This window comes from Stylophora pistillata, chromosome 10 (genome assembly GCF_964205215.1).
Source record: "Stylophora pistillata chromosome 10, jaStyPist1.2, whole genome shotgun sequence".
NCBI lineage: Eukaryota > Metazoa > Cnidaria > Anthozoa > Scleractinia > Pocilloporidae > Stylophora > Stylophora pistillata.
In genome coordinates, this window is record NC_142528.1 from 9,420,901 (window position 1) to 9,442,088 (window position 21,188).

The 21,188-nt window shown below is 39.4% G+C and overlaps 3 protein-coding genes across 4 annotated transcripts; 2 read left to right on the top strand and 1 right to left on the bottom strand.

Moving 5' to 3' along the window:
* Positions 1–29: 29 nt before the first annotated feature.
* Positions 30–5,911, top strand: LOC111340318 (uncharacterized). The gene has a single exon (XM_088736495.1). The coding sequence runs from the start codon at positions 763–765 to the stop codon at positions 1,534–1,536; it is 774 nt and encodes a 257-aa protein (XP_088592621.1). The 5' UTR covers positions 30–762; the 3' UTR covers positions 1,537–5,911.
* Positions 5,912–10,571: 4,660 nt separating this feature from the next.
* LOC111340307 (uncharacterized) lies at positions 10,572–12,454 on the top strand. Its single transcript, XM_022947131.2, has one exon. The coding sequence runs from the start codon at positions 10,907–10,909 to the stop codon at positions 11,948–11,950; it is 1,044 nt and encodes a 347-aa protein (XP_022802866.1). The 5' UTR covers positions 10,572–10,906; the 3' UTR covers positions 11,951–12,454.
* Positions 12,380–21,161, bottom strand: LOC111340305 (dynein regulatory complex subunit 3). Of its 2 annotated transcripts, none has more exons than XM_088737225.1 (11): positions 20,893–21,161; positions 20,674–20,790; positions 19,790–19,956; positions 18,524–18,794; positions 17,484–17,592; positions 17,171–17,345; positions 16,432–16,563; positions 16,014–16,085; positions 14,983–15,105; positions 13,962–14,039; positions 12,380–13,470 (listed from the first exon to the last, which is right to left on the bottom strand). In XM_088737225.1, exons 1-11 carry the CDS (start codon positions 21,050–21,052, stop codon positions 13,306–13,308), a joined length of 1,569 nt encoding a protein of 522 aa, XP_088593351.1. In that variant the 5' UTR covers positions 21,053–21,161; the 3' UTR covers positions 12,380–13,305. The 2 variants fall into 2 exon arrangements, with proteins under 2 accessions (XP_088593351.1, XP_088593350.1); XM_088737224.1 differs by having other exon boundaries at positions 17,484–17,596; positions 18,528–18,794; positions 20,893–21,160.
* Between the last annotated feature and the right edge of the window lie 27 nt (positions 21,162–21,188).

Here is a 21,188-nt window from a genome sequence, read left to right on the forward strand (position 1 = left end):
CCAAAATCTCCAAGCTACTTTTTCGATCCTTAATGAAAAGCGAGAACCAGAAGGCAAGATGTTTTCACGTCGCAAGATGAAGAAACTGCCCCAAAATTGTAACGAGTCCTTTCTTGCGATCAAAAATTTACCCGTAGCTTCTAAGGACTCTAATTAAGTGATCAAAAAATTATCAGCCTGAGTTCGGTTGGACAGATAATCAATGAAGGGACAGTTTTACTCCGAGAAGAGACAACGATGACCGAAGATTGAGAAGCCTTGAAAACGATTCAAACTGACGAATTTCAAAAACTGAAGCTGCGTTTATCAAGATGGTCAGACCGTATTGTTACTCCTTCAGAATACACAATAAGAGAAGCACCAGACCTACACAATGCAACATTTTTGGGATTGGTGTCTGTGTATTAAGAATGGGTGTTACATTTGACGTTGAACACAAACAAAAAGCTTTAGAGATCACAAACACACTCAAACGCTTTTGTCAGAATGTCATCACCTGATTCATTTCAGTTTCCTTGTTTGTTTCCCGCTGTTCTGAAAGTAAGCATTTGGATGGTCATTTTGAGCGTAGCTATACCAGATAATAGTTTGATGCATGTTGTGAAATATTGACGTAGGTTTCTTTAAGTGTATGTTTTCACCAGGCAGACAATTATTTAATCAAAGCAGGAGGATATCACGATAGTTGTGAAATGAGCTGCGTATGTTTAACTGAAGAACTCACCTGCACCGTGTGGTTTACGACTTGTGGCAATTTTTCAGATGGAAAACAAAAAAATTGGAGGCAATCGACTGGACGACGATCTACGTCAGAGGAAGATTTCAAAAGGTTTGGTGCGACATGTTTTGACGAGGAACACTGGTGACAGGATTGCGTTGGGGAGAGTAACACGACAACTTGACAAAGAAAGAATAGCAAAGGAAGTAGATTACCAGCAACAGAAACAGAAGCTTTTACTCCAGAAGTTTGAATCGCAGATGAAAGAGCGTTCTGTGAAGGATTCTCAACAAACATCGAACGAACTCGAAGGCTCAATGGGGTTGCGAAATGCGGCTGGAAAACCTCTCATGTCGCGGTATAGAAGTTTTTCCGAGCTGGAGATGTCGAGCTCGCAATTGCAAGGGTTGAAGTGTCCTGTAGAGATTCGTGAGGCGCTTGAGCAAAAAGCGAAAACAAACAGGGGACTCAATCATTCGCGACTGGCAGTTGAAAAGGGAGCAAACGAAACCAACCGGCCGAGGTTACGCAAAACAGGAGTGATAAAACCGCCAGAGCGTTCAAGCATCGTTGAGGGAGCGAGAATGAAGCGGACTAAGACGCTATCAGATATTTTACCTCCCGTTATTCTTCCACCAATATTTCAATCTGGCGCAACTTCTTTGGAAAAGAGGACAGTTCTGGAGAATCAGCGGACAAAAACAAAAGAATATATTTCTGAGGGCTCTGGCACTAATTCGACACCAATGGTGACTGAGATAAGAGAGTTAGAGGACTTAGAGGATTGTCGATATCTTAGGAAAAGCAATTTTCGATGAGCTCAGCTAAGTGTGTAACCATGTTATGCAGGAGTAAATTTAAAGTAAGTTTTCTTTTAAACTGATTCCTTTTGTTTTAACGAAGGAAGTGAAACTAGTTACTAGAGGGTAGGAAATTGAAGAATCGAAGGGCCTGATATGGGGACATAAGGCAGGGACAAAATTTCAAACTTTAGGGACCAGTCACTCTCCCCTCCCCTCCCCCAGCGATAATAAATCACGACCTTCCCTCAGTGCAATGTAAACATTATTTCTTTCAGCGTAGTTATCAGGCCTTAGCCCTTCATGTTACGTACATACTCCGGAGCGTGGAATATACAATGGCAAAATAAAGATTAAGTATGAGATGAACATTTCAAGTCAATCATTGTTAGATCATCTTCACTATTGCTTAAATAATGCTTTACTGCGATGATCGTGCACTTATACGTTTCATAAGCGCAGTTCAGATATGTGTCTTTCATATATTCTTTATGTTTGATTCCTCATCTTACGGGTTTATGTCGAATTAATTTAATGGCCTGCTCCCAGTTGGATTGTCAGCTCAATTGGTAGAGCGCTGCACTAGTATCGCAGAGATCAGTGGTTCGAATCACGTACAGGCCTGAATTTTAACTATTGCTTAAATAGTGCTTTACTGCGAGGATCGTGCACATATATACCATAATTAGACCCTTGCACTGAACAATGAAATAATACTCTTGGATCTTATTCATCTTCAAATTTGTAAATTGAAATTCTTAATTATTTGTAAATCATCTTTTCTGAACTCATTGATTATCGACTGCTTAAAAACTTTTGATCACAACCTTAAAAAATACCAAACCTTAATTATTGGTAGCAACATCAACTCTGAAAATAACATCGAAGAATGCGCTATCTTAGTAAACAAAGAGAAAATCAACACCACCGCTACTCTCCAACTTCTCGGAGTCACAATTGACTCAAATTTGAACTTCAATAATCATATAAATACTATCTGTAGCAAAGCTAGTCAAAGGATTGGTGTGCTTATGAGACTCCGCAACTTGCTTCTAACAAATGCAAAATTACAACTTTTTAAGGCAGCCATTCTACCATATCTAACCTACTGCCATCTCACATGGCATATTTGTAAATCTAGAGATAGTCGCAGACTGGAGAGAGTTCAAGAAAGAGGCCTAAGGGCTGTATTCAAAGATAAACACTCCACCTGTGAACGTTTGCTGCAGAAAGCTAATTTACCTTCGCTAGTAAACAGACGCTTACAGGATATATGCATTTTAATGTACAAAGTTAAACTCAACCTTAGCCCCTTGAATATTTGTAATATATTACAGAAACACAACGCTTCCTATAATTTAAGACAGGCCGACTTTTCTATTCCTAGACACAACACAATAACTTACGGCAAACATTCACTACGCTATTTAGGACCTAAATTATGGAGTAAACTGACAACTTATGACAGATCAGCCACAACATTAGCTAGTTTCAAAAACCGCATACGTAAGCGTGACCTCAGCTCCCTTTTAGATGATGGCTGCAGGGGCTGTGCTCTATGTACTTCTTAATTCATTTCATATTTTTTCATACATGATATGACTTAATTTTATTCTTAAGTAGGTAATATTCTTTGTAAATAATTTTTATCCATATTATTTGTGTCCCCACACTAGTATGGGATATCTCCCAAACTAGAAGGTTCTTTGACACGTTAATAAAGTTTCTATCTAACCTCACAAGAATTCAATCACTTTTTATTATCACTCGTCTCCTGAGTACTTACTAGATTCGTTCTCTTTTCTGGTAACTGGCGCACGTTAGTTGACCTAGTTGTTCACTGCCGTTTCGAGAACGGTTGTCGAAAAAAAGAACGAGTAAACTTAGTGTACGAGACAACCTTAAGAGATATTGTGGGTGAGTTTTCGGTCAACGGTTCCTTGATCTCAGGATTTCAGCGAAATCTGCTTGCCATATAGTTCAGAGAATTTGGTATTAGATCAACTAATAATCCCCTGATTGATATTTTTCTTTATTCTCATCACTTGTCTGCTTGATATCATATTGCTATTGTAAGGAGAAATTCTGTCTTGGTCACCCATGGGAATTAAAGGATTAAGGAACACCGAAAGACTGAACTGAGCAGCAATTTACTACCAGGTGAAGTGAATCATTAGTGAGTGGTGGGCTTAAGATGAACTTGCCTTCTATCTTTTCTTTTTTACTGCCGGAAAGACATCAATTAAAGATGCAAGATTTGATGGAAACAGGTCAAGATCTCAAAAAGGAAACAGTAGCGTGGTGAGACGTGATCACTCCTTATTTAAATTAAATGAATATATTTTTTGTCATCTCAAGTATAGTTAAATTCTGCTCAAATCAAGTATTGAGTAGCTCAAGGGCACCTATATTGATAGTGTCCTATTCTTAGAAGAAATCAGGTGTTCTTAATGTGATTCTTTGTATTGAGAAGCGCGAATAATAGGTTACAGTTTGTATGGTTTTCAAACGTAGAAATGCTGAGTTCTACATTCTCAAACTAGTCAGACCCGGTTTTGAGCCAGTTTCTTTCAGCTTTCTCCGGACCCACGGTTCAATAGGTGTTTTGTATCTATTGTAGTTCAGGGCGGAGTTAAGAGCTTTTGTGGGTAGAGCTGGTTTTTGTTCGTAACAAATCATAGTAAAACCACCCATACATTTAGCAATTATAACCAAAAAAGCTGCAATCAAAATGGCCGAGAAATGACGTCCATGTGATGATAAAAGGCTATGAGATTACCATAACAGGCTTGTTCATGTTACTTAATAAAGAACCCTCAGGGCGAGTGGGGTTAAAGAAAAAAGCCTCAAAAGGTTGTACATTAAATGGTTCTATATGACAGAAGAACTTTATGCTCTAGACTAAAGAACATGAAGAAAACAGGAGGAGTAGAGTAGCGGTTACGGTTGTATATGTTTATCGCACATTTAATCAGATTTTAGACGAGTGATTCATAAACATACAAAAATCTATTCATTATGTGCACTTAACCATAAATGGGTGAACGTCAGGCCAACGAAGAATAGCGAAATGATTGCATGACTTAGGACAAATAAAGCCTTACTATTGGTTGGTTAGATTTCTCGTGACTACCTCAATCACAATGAGTGGTCCTCTAAAAAGATCTAAGTAATGGTAGTATTTTTAGAACCGTCTAGTCGTTTAGAAGAGGTTTGAATGAACCCATGCAAAACCAAAGAGTCGGTAGGAGTCTTAGAAGATGGATTTCGAAAGAGAAATGCAGAAGGCTTTTAAAGTCATTTTTCAAAATATTGAGGCAATAGAAGATTGCAGAGTAAGGACGCCACCCAGTTTGAAGTGCCCCGCAAAGGGAATTAAGAGATGGCAGAAGAAACTGTACTGTCTGAGTTCATCTGATTTACGAGCTTCGTCTGAAGAGATCAGTTCCTCATCAGATACTCCGTTCAAGAAACATTCTTAGCCTTTTTGGTCTACAGTTTGACTTTTGATCTGAAATGTGCGCTGTTTCAAGAAAGACATTTTGGTGATGCAAGAGTTTCATCCATGGGCATCAAAGTCCGCCTGTTAAGACGAAGACATTCTGGCTGTGTCCAAGCAAGAAATAGTTCATAACAAGTCGTACTGAGGTGTATGGATGTCTAAAACTTCAGTTTTATGATCAGCCTGATTTTTTTGGTATATCTGGAATTGTTTATTCAACTCCAGTTCATTGATTTGGAAGAAAGAACTCAACGCACGTAAACTATTGTGATACTTAGTTTCTGGTGACAGTTCACATTGGTGCTGTAGTTAAACTCTACTTTCGAGAAGTTTTAGATAGCGCGATGTAGCGTTAAACTGAATCAGTCTAAAGGATATCTAACGTGGCTTAAAGCGATCCAGAGTGCGCACTGTGATCGACGAACCTAGAACAAGGAAAATTTGCCCATCATCATTTGTCAAATGATTCTCTTTCAAAATTTATTTCACTTTTTCAATGTAAAGCTATCAGTTCACTTTTATACAGTGGGCCTTTAAGGAAACCGAATTTTTCATGAGGCTTATCAACGTTGCAATGTTTCCCAGCCATTACTTCTCCTTTTCTGTTAACAACTAGTGTAATTATACTCAACAAACAATGGCAAATGAAATGATATGAAAAGTATGTGGAACATTCCATCTCGTAGTTTGTAATCTCTTAATCTCATACAATGGCGCGCTTGGTAGGCCGGAAATTTTGGAAATTCAGAAACTGAAAGACATTGTAAGAGTTTCATTGAGAAACATACAATTTGGTTATTATAGCTCATGGAGGGGATATATTTATTTTTGTGCTCTACATAGGCGAGTGAATAGTTGTATACCATTCAAATAAAAACTTTTTGCTTGAAATTTGCCAAAGTACACTTCTTGGATCATTGAATTAAATCAACTGGAAACGCTACTTTTCACCTTCGTGGAAATTTTAATCGCATCTTCGAAATCCTCCCGGTCTTGAAAAACGTGAATTTTCTTCATTGATTCGGAACTGAACTACGTGAGTCACTTAAAATCCTCAATCCGTCAATTGTCTGACGAGAATCATTACCTTTTACTCACGTGATACGGGCGCGGCTAAGCATACGACCAAACGGCCATGCACTTGAAATTCAACATTGTCTGGAGCTTCGCGTAACTAAAAGCGGAACCGCGCATCCTTCTGTCAGGGCATAGAAGTTTCATACGCAAATCCGTTGTTTTAATTTTCTCAGCCGTCTGGCCTATCAGACGCACCCAAGATTTTTACCTTTGATCCTCATGAGTCGTCTAGACAGACTTTTTCCTAACAACATCAATGCAATATCACGCTGAGACAACTAAGAATTAATGCCAGATATCAATTAGGGGATATTAGTTGGTCCAATACGAAATTCTCCATACTAACATGATAAGAATCGTATGGCAGACAGTAAGGAGAATCACTGATGAGTTCTTGGGAGTAAAAGGGTTAAGATGAGCAAGTAATGTCGTTCCGTTGGCAACTATTTAGGAAGAAATCAAATCAAAAGAAACCAAAATAAAATTTTGATTTCAAAATAGAAAAATGTCTGAGGTTGATTACTTGGAGGGAGAATTTTGTATCCAGAATTTCCGGATAATACTAGCACAAGGGGCATCAAATAAAAAATAACATAAGGTCTTTGTGACTAGATCAAGAGGCTGAGTAGCTCTATTTGGTTTCGGGTTTGTCATTGTTCACTTTCTTACCGTCTAAAAACGTGAGAAAGGACCCGTTCAGTTCCAAACACACCCATGTGAGTTCATTAGTAAGAACAAAGGCGAACGGCGTTAAATTAATTAGTGTCTGATTCACATAGCGGACAGACGTTCTAGCACATGCATATGTACACGAACACCATTGCACAATCTCATGTCCACTTAGTTTTCTGAGTACTTTGGTCACATCTTTTTTGTTCTGCCTTATTCAGCTGTGCAATATCACTCAACTTTATGACGTGGATTACAACACTGCCTGTTTCTCTGTCAGACGGTGGGTCATATGAAATGAGTTTTTCAGCAATCATTCGGACTTTTGAAACCGATTCAATGAACGGAAGATCTCGATTTCAAACTACTGCCAAGTGATGTGATGCGTATCGACTTTTTGTTACAATAGTCAAGACGTGAAGAAAATGTATATATCTCGATGGAATGTAAAGTTTATCACCCTGAGTGCAAATGCGTTTTCATATAAGATAGAGCAGTGTTTACAGTCATTCAGCCAGTGTTCACGACTTCTAAAGTCGTGTTGAGATCAAACCTTTCTTTTAAATGAAGACGATATCCTAACTAATGACGAGTCCACTTAGTGATGCACACTGTATCACTTGCAAGTACAAGTACCTATTTATCGAAAATGTTAAAAGTTTGTATGAGCTTTCAACCATCAGTAGCTTGTTTTCGTTTCCCATGCGAGTAAGAGCCGATTTTCGACTCACTTTAGATAGCAGTGTTCAATTATTGATCCACTTAGCTTGTACTTTGTCAATCTGGAGTGTGGAAAGGCGGCCAATTATTTCAATTTGAAAATTTGCAATCATTGCACATCCACAAACTGCCGCTCTTTGACACTAGTTGCTGTACCAACAGTGAGTGTTAATTCGATTGGAATCATCGTACTATCACACGTCTGTAATCACCTTTACTCACCAAAGACTGAGCAGTATTCAAGTCTCACGAAGAACTGGCAGAAATGGAGAGATCAAGATGCTGCTCTACTGCTTCACTTCGTTGAACAAGAATCATTATTGAGTGCAGTTACCTTGAGGAACCCAGCTCACAGTTATGCTTAACTTTGAGATCCTTAAACCGCGAGGATCGTACAGCTTTGCCCATCTAAAAGATCTTTCGCACGCTTTGTTTTCATGCACAAAAGATAAGATTATAAGTCATTTCTCAGGGAGAACAAGCGGATCAAAGCGATGTGAGCTTTGTTGTGCATTTCGTTATTTTTAGTTCCATGAAATAATTGCATAGCCGCTACAAGAGTCCCACGCGTCAGTTACCTATACGGGAAAATGGACTACGACTTAATCATATAAAGAGGACAATTTTCCCAATCACACTCAAAGCATTCAAAATACTACAAACGCTAGTCAGTGATTAATTTTCCTTCTCTTACGGTCACGGTTTCAGTTCGCAAGCGAGAAATAATTAGGAGAGAACCAATCAGATTCTTGTATTCATGAAACCACATCAAGGTTAGCACGCACCACCGGTCTACACCACTTAGATACTTAAAAAGGTCCTTTCTTGTGAGCGGATCGAAGTCAAGAAAATAAAGCCTGTGTCGCTTTTTCTTTTTAGGGTCTGCGAAATCTCCTTAAACACGAAGGCGCGCTATATAAGGAAGTCTTCCCTGGGAAGACCTAGGCTCATTTGTCACTCACCGTTGACGTGTGCGGGTCAAATTTAAATGCTGGTAGACGAACAAAAGGAGCTAATGAGATATCTATTGTTTACTTCCACCAGCATGGGGGCATGAGGTAACGTGCGAACCACCTACTTCGATCTCAAATTTACCGCCACAAATAAAGACAGTTTCCATTGGAGAAAGGAAATACAAATCTCAAAAATTCTTGTATTGTGATGAAGACATAAAACAATTTTGAGGAATGCGCCCGCTGTTCACTGCTTTGGAGTAGCTGTAGCTCAAGCTGACTTGACTCTAAGAGTTCTACATCACACGACGGTTGATTGACAAATGGTCCAGTGGGACCTAAGGCTCCTTTTATAGCGCGCCTTCGTGTTTAAATCTTTTTGTCTCATTTACACGGCGTAGACCATATTTAGACTACTCCAAGCATAATTTAACTTTTCTCACTTTCCAAGCACAATCATTAATTGACCGTTCACTTCTTGGAACACGAAAATTTAAAAAAGTGGCTCTTCAGTTGATAAAAATATTGTGACCATTCTTGAAGTTGTACAGGTATATTCTCGTTAAAGACGTGTTAAACATAAGGCATTTTTGAACCTGTATTTACGATACCCCAGGTGAATAAGAGGCTGAAAAAGCCGGCTAAATGGGCCAGAAATAAAATGAAGGTGCCACTCAAGCTACACTGTCTAGACTCTAATTCTCACGGAAGAGATTAAAGGTAAATATAAAATAGAGACACACAATGTCGGACAATAACAAAGTGGGCGGCAAACAGTGGAGAAGGATTCATATCGATAAGACTAGAAACTGGCTGCTCTCCCTGAGAAAAAAAAAACGGTGAAACAGCTACAGGAATTTCAAGAGCCACATTAATTTCGTTTTTATTATATCTGTCCTGTCACTCAATCAAATGAAAGATAACTCTGACTGCTGTTTGGTTCAGTACGGCTCTTTCTGCCTTCGAGACACCAAATCGCTCTGAAAATTACCTGCTCTGGAATTTACCAACGGAACAATAGCATTCAAATAATGTTCGGAGGCAATCACTATATGCAATTACGATTAAAACTGTCTGTCGACCAGGATTTAAAAAAGCCTATTTCATTGAGCTCATCGCAATATTAACTGCTACATCTCATCAAGGGGGAATCGGTAGGGTGAGGAGGGGGGAATCAGGGGGGAGGGGAGGGGGTGTGCCGATTGCCCAGTGTAATAAAGCCCACACAAAACCGTGCGCGTTTATTGATTTTTCCCCTTTTTTTGAAGACTGAGCTTAGCCGCCAAGAAGGATCAGCTCATCAGAAATGGTTCGTAAAGTCACTTCATTAATTTGACAGCCAGTAGTTTCTCCCGTCATCGTTGCTCGTACGCGCGTCTAAAGGAGAATGGAAATTCACGGTCACCCCCCAAATGGAGCGCCATCTAGGTTCTCTCATAGGGTAACGGATTGAACCACACATATTGTGTTGCCGATTTAAATTCTTCGCTGGTAAATTTTAATCAGGAACACAGCGGACTTCCAAGTTCGTCACGGTTATTCAATATTAACTGCAGAGAACTTCTCAACTTATCTCCACTTTCATCTTGCTAACGTGACTTTGTGATGTCGGCACCATTTCATCAGCTTAGACTACAAGCACAAAACGTGCAGCTTCAAAAATCACGCCCCCTCTTCTTATCACGCGAATCTAAACACGTGATTCTTAAGTAGTAAACACAGAGGTGCGGAATTGTTATTTCTGCTGGCTGCAGGGAAAGGCTAAGAGCCTTCTAAGACCACACTCCAGCTCTCCCTTGAAGAGCTAATTTGCTAGTTAGAGTCAAGCTCAAAACCTATTAACCTTTTTTAATCCGAGGTTGAAGATCTGCTGCAAGCACAATAGAGACTTATCGACTATTCATTGACTTTGCATGACTAACATTCAAGAACTGTTGAATAAGTTGTGGGATTAGTAGTTAAAACAGCGCGAAATGTGCAACTAGAACACCCAGGCATTGAACGTTCTTCTTCTCACTTCTGCAATATTTCCTCCTAGGCTCCATCAAAAACTAAATTTTCCTCCAGCTGTAGCATACTGATAACCAACCCTTTTGCATCGGGAGCAGATGAAACCAGTCAAGGCATGCTTGCCTTTTAGAAAAAACTGACTGTCGTGACTCTCGCATGTGTTTATTTACAAGCACAGTCATTTCAACGCAAGGCTGGTCAATTCAGGTCAATCACTTTCGCAATTAGGTTAGTAAGAAGCTGAAATATGTTTGGAATCGTTCGTTAGCGCATGCCTGGTAACAAGTTAAGTAAATAATTACTATCTCGGAACAAATACAACTAGGATTAATTTCACGGGGTCAGTCAGAGCTAAGACGCCTCCGTAAACAGGGAATATAATGTCACACACATGTCTACCGAGACGGAAAAATAACATCGGAATCCTTGCAAGTTCTGATAAAAATTCAAGGGCAAAATGCCAAAGAATATGACGAGTAAAGAGAAACTCGTGTACGAAGGATATACTTTGCCAAAAATGACCATCAAAGAGCTACTGGCCCGCAACGCACGGAAGGATTCGGAGCTAAAAATCCTCCACAAAAGACTCGACAAACAGAAAGAAGAACTCGAGAGTGACTTTTCTAAGACACGATCCAATCTTCTCTCCCGAGTTCACAATTTGTTGCTGGAGGGACAAACAAACGATCTTGGGTTTGCCTTTGAGAGCAATTCTGACGAAGAACAAAGTACTTTCGAAAGCGGTGCTGAAAACGATAATGGTATTAACGATTTACTATCATGGGAAGCGAATTTGAAAAGTCTGTCCAGCTCTCAGTTCGAAGAGGACATAAACCCGACTGGATTTCATCGAAACTCACGCCACATTCAACCATGGGCACAAAAAGTCGAACATTATTCTTTGACTACAAAAGCTGAACCAGGTTCAACAAAACTCTCGCGGTCTAGACGTAAAATAAGTTGGGGAGGAAGGACCAATGTTATACCTGAAGATTGGGACGCGAGTAGCGTTCTCAGCAAGTCGAGCTCCGAAGGAAATCTCTCCTCCGCACGAGTCACATGTCCCATAGGTGACACCTTGCGCTCTAGAGTTCGAAGACACTCCGTTGTCGGTCGTTCGCGATCTCTCACTTTTAATCCCAAAAGCGACTGCCTCACGAAGGACGATTCACAGAACCACAAGGCCTCGAACACTTCACGCCAGACAAGACAACGAAGGCATACAGTGTGCGCTAGGGGAAACTTTGAGCCAAGACTAACTCCTACCGAAGAGGAAAAATGTCCGGCAAAAAAGCCTTTGTCTGAACTTCTTCCTCCAATTAAACTACCTCCGATTTATCTCCAAGAATTGAAAGGAAAAGAAACCAGCAAAAAGAAGAGCTTAGTAAACCCACACGTACGTAAAGCTGTGGATTCCAAACGGATCACAGAAGATTTGGACTATTGCCGCTACTTGCGATTGAATAAAAAAGACGTCGATTACACTCAGTTACAAAACTAGAAAATAACGAGGTGATTTATTACAACCGGAAATCAACTTTGATCACTTCAAAAAAATTCGCTTCGTTCGCACACGAGGGTTAATCTTTACCACAGCCTTCTGAACGCAGCTTAAAGAGTCAAATACATGGATAATTAATTTGACGACGTTAATGCCTGTAGCAAAATCTGGTGTTTACGAGCGATTGCCAGTGCACGTGACAAACACACCCCTGAAATCCTATAGTATTGTGGCGACATCACGGCAAACAAATCTGCTGAAAATCCAATGAGCAAAACTCGTTAAGATGAAGAGAAACATCCTGGTTGAGCAAATTTCGAATTTGATGTTAATTGTAAAGTTACAATATAGGTAAAAAACAATCAATGTTAACGTTGCCTCCGGGGTTGATAAGGTTACATTTCAGTGCTCAATTCGTCTCCGAAAATATCCTCTTCATTTATCACTTTATTGCTTCTTTCCGCTCTACTTTTTAAGAAATAAAATACTGATTCAAGAATTATACTTGAGATACAGAACGGGGATGAGTTCTTGTGACAATTCGAGACAAACATGCCTCAGGGTCTTGCTCAGAAAAGAAAACAAATTTGACTGAAGAGTCTTCCAACCATGTGTCTCGTCAATTTTTTATTTTTACATTCCATACGCACAGCTTGTAAACAAGGATATCCAAACACGTCAAAACCTCCTAATTTAAACAGTCTGGTATTTACATGTTAAAATTACTGTGTATTCAACATGTTTACAATTGACGTGGTACAAAAACAAAACCAATTTGTACACAAAATACGGATACAAAAGATTGCGAAACCTCAACAAATTAGAAAGATGGAACATGCTTTGTTAATTTACATAACCGCCTCCAAAGAAAACCTTTGGCCTTTCCCTATACGCGCCTTTTTGTTATCTGATTTTCTGCGTTAATGTAGGGGTTGTAATTTACCCGATTAACCTGTTGAACAGATGATCTGTGCGGTAAAAAGCAGGGGGCGGACGCCACTGACAACAAAAACATGGCAAGGACATTTTTCATATAATCTTAAACTGTTTCCTTAACAAACAATTCCTGCGCATCTACAGAGCAGAAATTCGTAGCAGAAGGTCGTCTGGATCCCCTTTACAGATATCATATTGACATAACCTAGAACGTCAACAACATGTGCATATGTATATGTACGAGTAAGAGCAACATGAGGTTAAAACATTCAAACGTGTTGTCAGTTATCGTCGCCAGGGATTGTTGAGTGCTCTCACCAGTTTAAGACGCATGGCAGGTCAATAAATTCGTTTACATTAGGATAAACTTCATAATAGTCTTACATTTACACAAGGGTGACAAAAGAAAGTGTCACGCATTACATGGGCCCCGTGACTTCATAACTCTCCGCTTCATCTCTAAAGTGATCCACCAAGTTGTTTATCTCGGAAACTCTTTTGCGGTTTCTTAACACTTCGTCATTGTGGATCTTCTCGTTCAGAGTTTGCATTCTGGTGGTTGCTCGGGTTAACATATCATCCTCCTGGAAATGTACCACAATGGTTAAGACTAAATTCTCTTTACCTCTCTCTCACAAAAATGACGAGGCACTTTAGGAGAGTCTAGATGGTGATAAATTTCAGAAAGACAACTGATTGTGACGACATTTTCTTAGAAAGGTCATAGAAAAAGCATAGAATACCTAGTGCGGAGAATTTGACTGCGTGTACTTATCTGCAGTTTTACTACCCTGTTATTAGCCTGGAATGAACGAAGCACTCACTACATAGAGAAGAGGACACTATAAAGCTTGTTACATGACAAAAAAGGCAAACGTGAAGTGACGCAAATTTTTCCACACGACATTGTAGCATAATACTACGATGGCTATCGTCTGCGAGAGTTTCAAACTCAATGCGGAAATGCTGGCAAAAAGTTAGGAGATACTTTTGATTACTCTAAATTACAACAACAAACCCAAAGAAAATAACACAGCAAGACCCATGAACAACAAAAATAGGTTTTTTTCTTTACCTTGTTGTCGATCTTCAGAAGGTGGGTATCATGAGAAGCACTGACAGCGTTCATGATTGTGTCCTTATCAACAAACAGCTTTAGGAAACAAACAACATTTTTAGTTGATACGATAACGAAAACAAGTAATGGATAAAAAACATTATGAAACTTTCTCCTTCCAAATTTGAACTGTTTGAGGGTGAAAATGGATATTTCCTCGACCCGATACACTGAAAACGAGATTCTTAAGTTGAATCTAGAATCGCATCATTGAATGAAATCTCGCATTCTGATTGGTTAACGGAGCGAGGTATTCAGCGTGGAATTGCGAGTTGAAAACGAGGCTAAGTGATACTGTTTTCTTTTTTTTTCTCAGTTTTACTCAGTTATGCGATTCAAGGAAAATTCATTACTCAACCCGTGAATTCTGCGTTAAATTGCACTTGAAAACCGATATCGCACTCATCGCTTCACGATTCGTGCGATGTCGGTGTTCGCGTGTAGTTTAATGCGGAATTCCCTCATCAAGTAATGAATTTTCCTATATAATTAGTGCTACTCAGTTTTGGATGAAATTTCTAGATTTCTTCAAGCGTGTATAGAATTCAAGGTGTAATCCTTTAAACGACGCACTTCGAAACAAGGCGTACACCTGTATGTTGCAGAGGTAAAAAAAAACAACAAAAAAAAATACTCATACCTTTCAGCTAGTTTTGTTTCCTTGTATTACTTTTTTTTCTATTTAATCTAGTCAGCTGCAGGGCTCCACACTAATTTTTCAACTTACTAGCCAAGTGGCTAAATGTTCTTAGACGGTTTTAGATGTTACGACAATTTCAGTCTGTTTACTAGCCAAACTGACTAGAGGAAATTGAAAACCACTACCCAAAACTGATTTTCTACTGGTCTGTGGCTAGTGGGCTACCGTTAGTGTCGAGCCATACGGCTGGACAAATTTAAAAAATCAGCTAAAGCAGACGCAACTTTTTGGTCATCTTCTGGAAAGGTTCCAACGACTAATGAACCAAAGCCAACTCACCATTCTCAAGTCATCAGGCAGATCTTCCTCAAGCTCGTTTTTCATCAGTTTTTCAAGAGTGACTACGGCGATATCCGACACTTTTTCGTGATGTGCGTTTTCCAGGTCACGTAACTGCGTCATTGTAAACAAAAGTTAAGGACGAAGAACGCATGGTTCAGTTGATAGAGGCTCGAAAACAACTGATTTCACGTCTGTTAGTTCTACTATGAAGCACATCCGCTTGCAGTTTTCGCTTTAGCGCTCTTAGACAAAATAAAGATGGAATTTTTTTGCCAGATTGAATCATTTCGTCATTAGTTTTGAAGTTAAGGTTTCAAAGAGGTAGAATCTTCTCAGTAACAAGAAGCGGGCTCTAACGACCTTCAGGCACCTGTCAACTCAACGCCCAGATGTGGAAAGACAAAGTGGGAGGAAGATTGGGGGGGGGGGTGGGGGGGCGGAGAAAAACAACAAGCAAAGTAGCAGAGCTGATTGAAAGAAAGCATATAACAATACATTAATGCCCCTGCAAACCTTGCTTGGCCCACCCAGATCACACCGGTGAAACCACTACATTAGGTAACTTTATTTCAACTCGGGTTGTTGAGGCTGACTAGGCCCCTAGCAATACATGCTAATATGCCGAGCAACACCCACCCATCCCACCCTAGAGGAGGACATCCACCACACAGTAATCTCGTGCGTGGGAAATTAACGTCTCCTACCCCTAACCCTGCCAGGAGACGGGGCCTATGGTTTTATTCGTCCTTATCCGAGAAGACTAGAATATCTATCCATTTCTTGATATTATAGAAAGGCAGCAAATTCTCCTCACTTATTTTAAGACCATCAGTATTGGTCCGGCCGGGGCTCGAACCCTCGTCCTCCCGCACAACACAATCCGGCGCATTGATTTGGATTTAATACAAATTCCATTTGACTTAAAACAAACAAACAAACAAACAAAAAAAAACCGCGAGTCAAGAGCTATGGCTTGGTATACGCGCTCAAAATTCCTGATTTACCATACAAGTCTTCAGTAAAGGATATAATCCTTGCACGTGTTCTACAAATGCGGTTACAAGGTCCGCCATGTTCCTTTCAAAGTCCTTAATTGTGTCCTGTGTGTAGAGATAAAATATGTTATTAATTCGAATAATCATTTACAAGTCTGTAAACATTAACCTTCTAGCCGTCTGTTTATGCTTTTTCCTTGGCGCGTGCCAGATTCGTGTAATCATGATTCTGACGAAGGTCAGAAGAAGTTCAGGCACTGATTTTATCAACAAACTAGATTTACGTAGAATGAATAAAGGGGGGAAGTTTCTAAAGAACCTGTGGTGCTGCGTCAGTGGGGGGGCTACTAACGCTCGATACGTCAGCTTTAGAAACTCTACGGTGATAAATAACTCATTATTAACTCAGCTCATAAAACCAACTTATCTTCGATTTACGTAGGGTGATTACCTCCAACTGGTCCACTAATTCCATTTCCAGTCCCATTAGTGTATCCCACAGTTTTCTTATTTCTTCTACGATTTCCTTCATCAAGGTTGCCATATGACTCGAGTCTGTAAGGCTAGTATAGTCCAAAAATACCTGAAAGGAAACATAAGAATGCATTAATTGGGATTATGGGAATTACTACATCGGCTGCAACTGGCACAAAATGTATCATGTACAATGTATCCTTTTAGTGCGAGACGTGAGTAGTACAGAAGTATAATGAAGCGCGGATGCCGCAACTTACAAATGCCGTCTTACTAGCATTGACTAGCGTTTTCGCTATGTAAGTTCGCTCACGATTTAGCGAGTGGTCAGTTTTTGTCACTACCTGTTCAAGGTGAAATACTTAGCGGAAAAACACAATTCGGATCGGCCAATAACACGCGCGTTAAACTAGAGTTTATTCGAAAGTGTGTTAGGGTTTGATGGGCAAGGCTGGGGAGGGGTGAAGAGTGGAGCGCGGGAGAAATTTGCAATGGATAAGTGTCCCATCGTGGAGGGAATCAAACTCATGTCGAAACCGTAACATATTTATGAGGTTCTTAGTGGCAGGAGGGAGGGGGGGAGGGTAAATTTTAGGCTGCTTGATGGTTGACGGTTGACACCATTGAACTCCCATGTATGTAAACTCTGGCAGCTATTTGACTCGTGCGATGACTGCACATGTATATCTGCTTGCCATTTTCAAAGAGCTCCATACCTTTTTCTTGTACTCAATGTAGCTATGAATGTGCTTGACACCTGTGTTGTTGTTTTCTTGTGTTGCTTCCTCCAAACAAGAGAAGAACGACGCGACTTCTGCCTCTCTTTTCTCGTGCTCTTTCAAGCCAAACTCGAATATTTCCTGGCAAATGGTTGTAAATTTCTCCTTGTATCTTGAATTAGTAAAGGTGTGTTATCGTAATTTGCAATACACGGGCATACAGTTCTGAAATAGATATCTATCTCCTTACACCTGTAGCTACATACTATTAGATTATTTCACAATATTGCAAGCTGTTTGTAAAGGATACGCATCTAGGATTTCCTCCATTCCAGGAAGGGCCCCTAGTTTGCTAGCCTCGGGATCTTCAGCATACATGCTATCAAATAGCCATGGACCATTCAGGTCCTCCACAAAGGCTATCTAAAAATTAGAAAGGAGAAGTGCCTGTTAAGAATAGAAACTAAGGGCAAATGAACACAACAAAAAAATTCCAGTTGTTCAATGGGGATCACTTAAAGGAGGGTATAATCCTGCAAAAGACTGCAACAACTAAGTCTAGGACAAAGTCAGTTTGATCTATTGTTAACCTCAGTATAATTCATAATCAAAGCCAAGTGGCAAGTTGTACACCAGTTGGATTTCAGTAAGACTAAAAAAAATTCTGCTATGAGTCAAAACGGTTTTTAACAAAACAGCTTTAAAACATGTTTAAACCCTGGTAAAGTAATCTGGAATTGCCTTGGATTTACCTCACTGTGCTCTGTAACTGACCTAAAAATGAGCACCACCCTCTCTAACACTCAAGATCAACACTAAATCCAATTGGATTCAGGTTATGTGCATTTCCTCTTGCTTTACAAAAGTTACCCAACTTAACTTTACTTGGACTTCTCATTGGCTTTTTGTGGTACTGTCCTTTGTTCTGATTGGTCTTTGTCAGTGATTTGAAATCTGGATTTGGTTTCATAACACCTCATTGAAAAGAGCCCTGACCCTTGAACTCTCAAGATCTCATTTGCAATCTTTCTTCCTTCCTGCGATACATTAATTTTACTTATCGATCAAAAGGAAGGCCACCAACTTCCACACTAATCCCAACTTTCACACTGCTACAACATTTACTTTCACACTACTCCCAACTTTCACACTGCTACCAACTTTCACACTGCTACCAACTTTCACACTGCTGCCAACTTTCAAACTGCTACCAACTTTCACACTGCTACCAACTTTCACACTGCTACCAACTTTCACACTGCTGCCAACTTTCACACTGCTACCAACTTTCACACTGCTACCAACTTTCACACTGCTACCAACCTCCACACTGTAAGAGTTTCCCTCTACATACCTTGTGCAATTGTCTCTCCTTTTGTTTTTCATCCATTTCATCCTGTTTTCTCTTGGCTACTGTCTCATCATGAACCAGTTCCTCTATAGAGTATCTGTATTTCTCTGTTGCAGCTTCTCGAGCTGATTCGTCAATCAGGCGAAAGTCCAGGTAGACAAGGTCTGGTAGATGGGCAATTACATACTCTTTGTAATTGGCTTCCTCAGAAAATGGGTTTCCACTAAGGTTTAAAGTTCTCAAGGACTTGAATTTTCTGAGATAAATTACCTAAACAACCAAAGATGATTTTATTGAATTATGTTTAACTGATTCCAGGGCACAATGAGAGTCAGGAAACACTGAGTTTCACAAATTCAGAACTTTTTTGGAGTTTAATCTTTAAGAAGCTATTAATTTAAATTTGTGTCAGTGTCATTTCTAACAGGGGCATAGTTTTCCACTGAAAGCAGAGTTTGCAGTTTGTGGATGAATTGAAGTACCCCCTAAATTGGCCTGGGTAACTTTAGTGAGTTTTAATTTTTGCCTTTCCTTTGAATATCATGTACTCACTAAAACTTGACATTAACCGCAAAAGTAACAATCTAATTCATAATTAAACATGATTAATTAGCAATAAATGATAATAGGACAGAGTGGGGTCCAATTTGGTCCGTAATCATAGGAGCCATTGACGACCACAAAGTGCAAGTCTGATTTATAAACTTGGAGTACGACTACAGACAGAATTGGATAACACATTAAGTCCTGTTACCAATTAATCAAAACTACGACAAAATTTTAGAAACAAACAAGCCATTGCCTCATGTGTTTTGATAAATAAAAAATGACAATGAACTCAGCAAAATCAGCAAAAGCACACGAACATGAAGTGAAGTGACCAATTACATTTTGTAATTGGACAGTGTCAATGTCATGCCAGTCACTTGCATGAAGTTGATAGTGTCCACTTACAAGTATTATGCAAACATGGTCCTATTAGAGCTCATATCAGGCAGGTGATAACCAATCATGTTCTAAAAAATTGTTATGGTTTGAATTCTAAAAATAAAGAATTACCTTGAACAAATCCAATTTGACCAGAATGACTGCCAAAAGTTAACACAAAATTCAATTTTTGTGTTTGCCTTTTATGCCCATTATTTTATGCATTGCTACCCACTTACAATACAATACAATAAAATAACTTTATTTAAAGAGGGAAGTGCAATAACCTATTACAGTTTTCTAACCCACTTAGCCCTCTATTGTTGAAATATACTCACATTATCTAGCTGTTTTAGGCTGTTGTTCCCAATAGAAAACACATGAAGCTGGGTAAGAGACTCCATGTTTTCAATTTTTGATATTCTGTTATTGTAAAGTGTCAGATCCTTCATCTTGGTAAGTTTATCCAGTCCCTCAATAATTTCAATATTGTTAAATGAAAGATCTGCAAAAAAATGTTGAACCAAGCAAATTAAGATGTTGATAGACTTTTGAGTGATCCTTATCATAAATTGTTAGTTTGGCTGGTATAATTAGTGTCATTTGTTCAGCACAGACTAGTGCAGGTTTACTTGTGTAACGGTTAACATTCAAAATGTAAAAATATGAATAATTTAATTTAAAGAAAAAATTGTGATCTCTCTTTTGGGAAAAAAAGTGTTATTTTTGGGGAGACACTGCTAAGGAATTGCAATTGCTCCTCTTTAATCTTTGTCGCTTGTGTGGCTCCACAAGTGTTCAACATTCCATGAAAGTTACCACTTCACAAAGGCAAAGTTACTTAATCTCATTGAGGCCTTCCCCACCATTACCAGTTGGTTGAATGCCCCTATCTACATGTATTGTTTTAATGGTTTATGGTCAAGTTGCCCAGAGGTCAATGATGTCGCCCAAAGTCATATTGCCTGAAACCAAACTCATGACTAAAATTTATGGCAACATGACTCAGGTTTTGGGCGACATGACTTCGGGTGAGATGACTCTCAGGTGACTTCACTGGTTACCGGTGTAATAGGTGGTCGGTGGAGAGGTAGGGCCGGGTGCTGGTTATTGAGTAGGTCATGTATTCGTGGAAGTTTCGGTGTAAACGTTAATGCTGCTGAGTAACTGTTTTATTGTCGAAGGCTTTGTGCGTTTCAAATATTTTCTAATAGTTTTATACCTAACCACTCCAAGTTCACGAGCAGATCCAGGCCCTCTATCCTCTCGATGATGTTGTTGTCCATTTGCAACTTGGTCAGGTTCACTAGACTCCATAAGTTGTCGATTTTCAAAATATCTTTGTACAGAAAATAAAATAGATATAATGGTAAAGAAAGATATAATACATAAAAGAATTCTGAAGGTATTTCCACGGCTTTAAAGGGAATTTAAAACCTACTTTTGAAATCAAGTCTGAGGGAAAGTACATCTCCAAAGTCGATTCCCTCTTGTTTTGCTATCCTTCCAGCTTCACCTTTCGGTCCTTGTTCCTCTACAGCATTTTTTAGCATCTGCTCATCAATGACAGAGGGTTCAATCGTGTCATAAAGACGACTCATGGTGGAAAGAAAGAAGAATTCGACTGACAGGCTACATTTGTTCAAATGACCACGAAAAACTTTCAAACTTCGCACTGTTTCTTGTTGTCCTGGACAACGCTGTCTTTTTTCAGTGGACTGGTACCGAAGAAAACAG

Excerpts from the sequence above, each read along its gene's own strand:
- LOC111340318 (XM_088736495.1), top strand. The coding sequence starts at position 763 with ATGGAAAACAAAAAAATTGGAGGCAATCGACTGGACGACGATCTACGT.
- LOC111340307 (XM_022947131.2), top strand. The coding sequence starts at position 10,907 with ATGCCAAAGAATATGACGAGTAAAGAGAAACTCGTGTACGAAGGATAT.
- LOC111340305 (XM_088737225.1), bottom strand. The coding sequence starts at position 21,052 with ATGAGTCGTCTTTATGACACGATTGAACCCTCTGTCATTGATGAGCAG. Across the intron at positions 16,086-16,431 it reads AATTAGTGGACCAGTTGGAG|GACACAATTAAGGACTTTGA; the intron begins GTAATCACCCTA and ends CTCTACACACAG. Across the intron at positions 15,106-16,013 it reads TAGAACACGTGCAAGGATTA|ATGACGCAGTTACGTGACCT; the intron begins TATCCTTTACTG and ends CTTTTGTTTACA.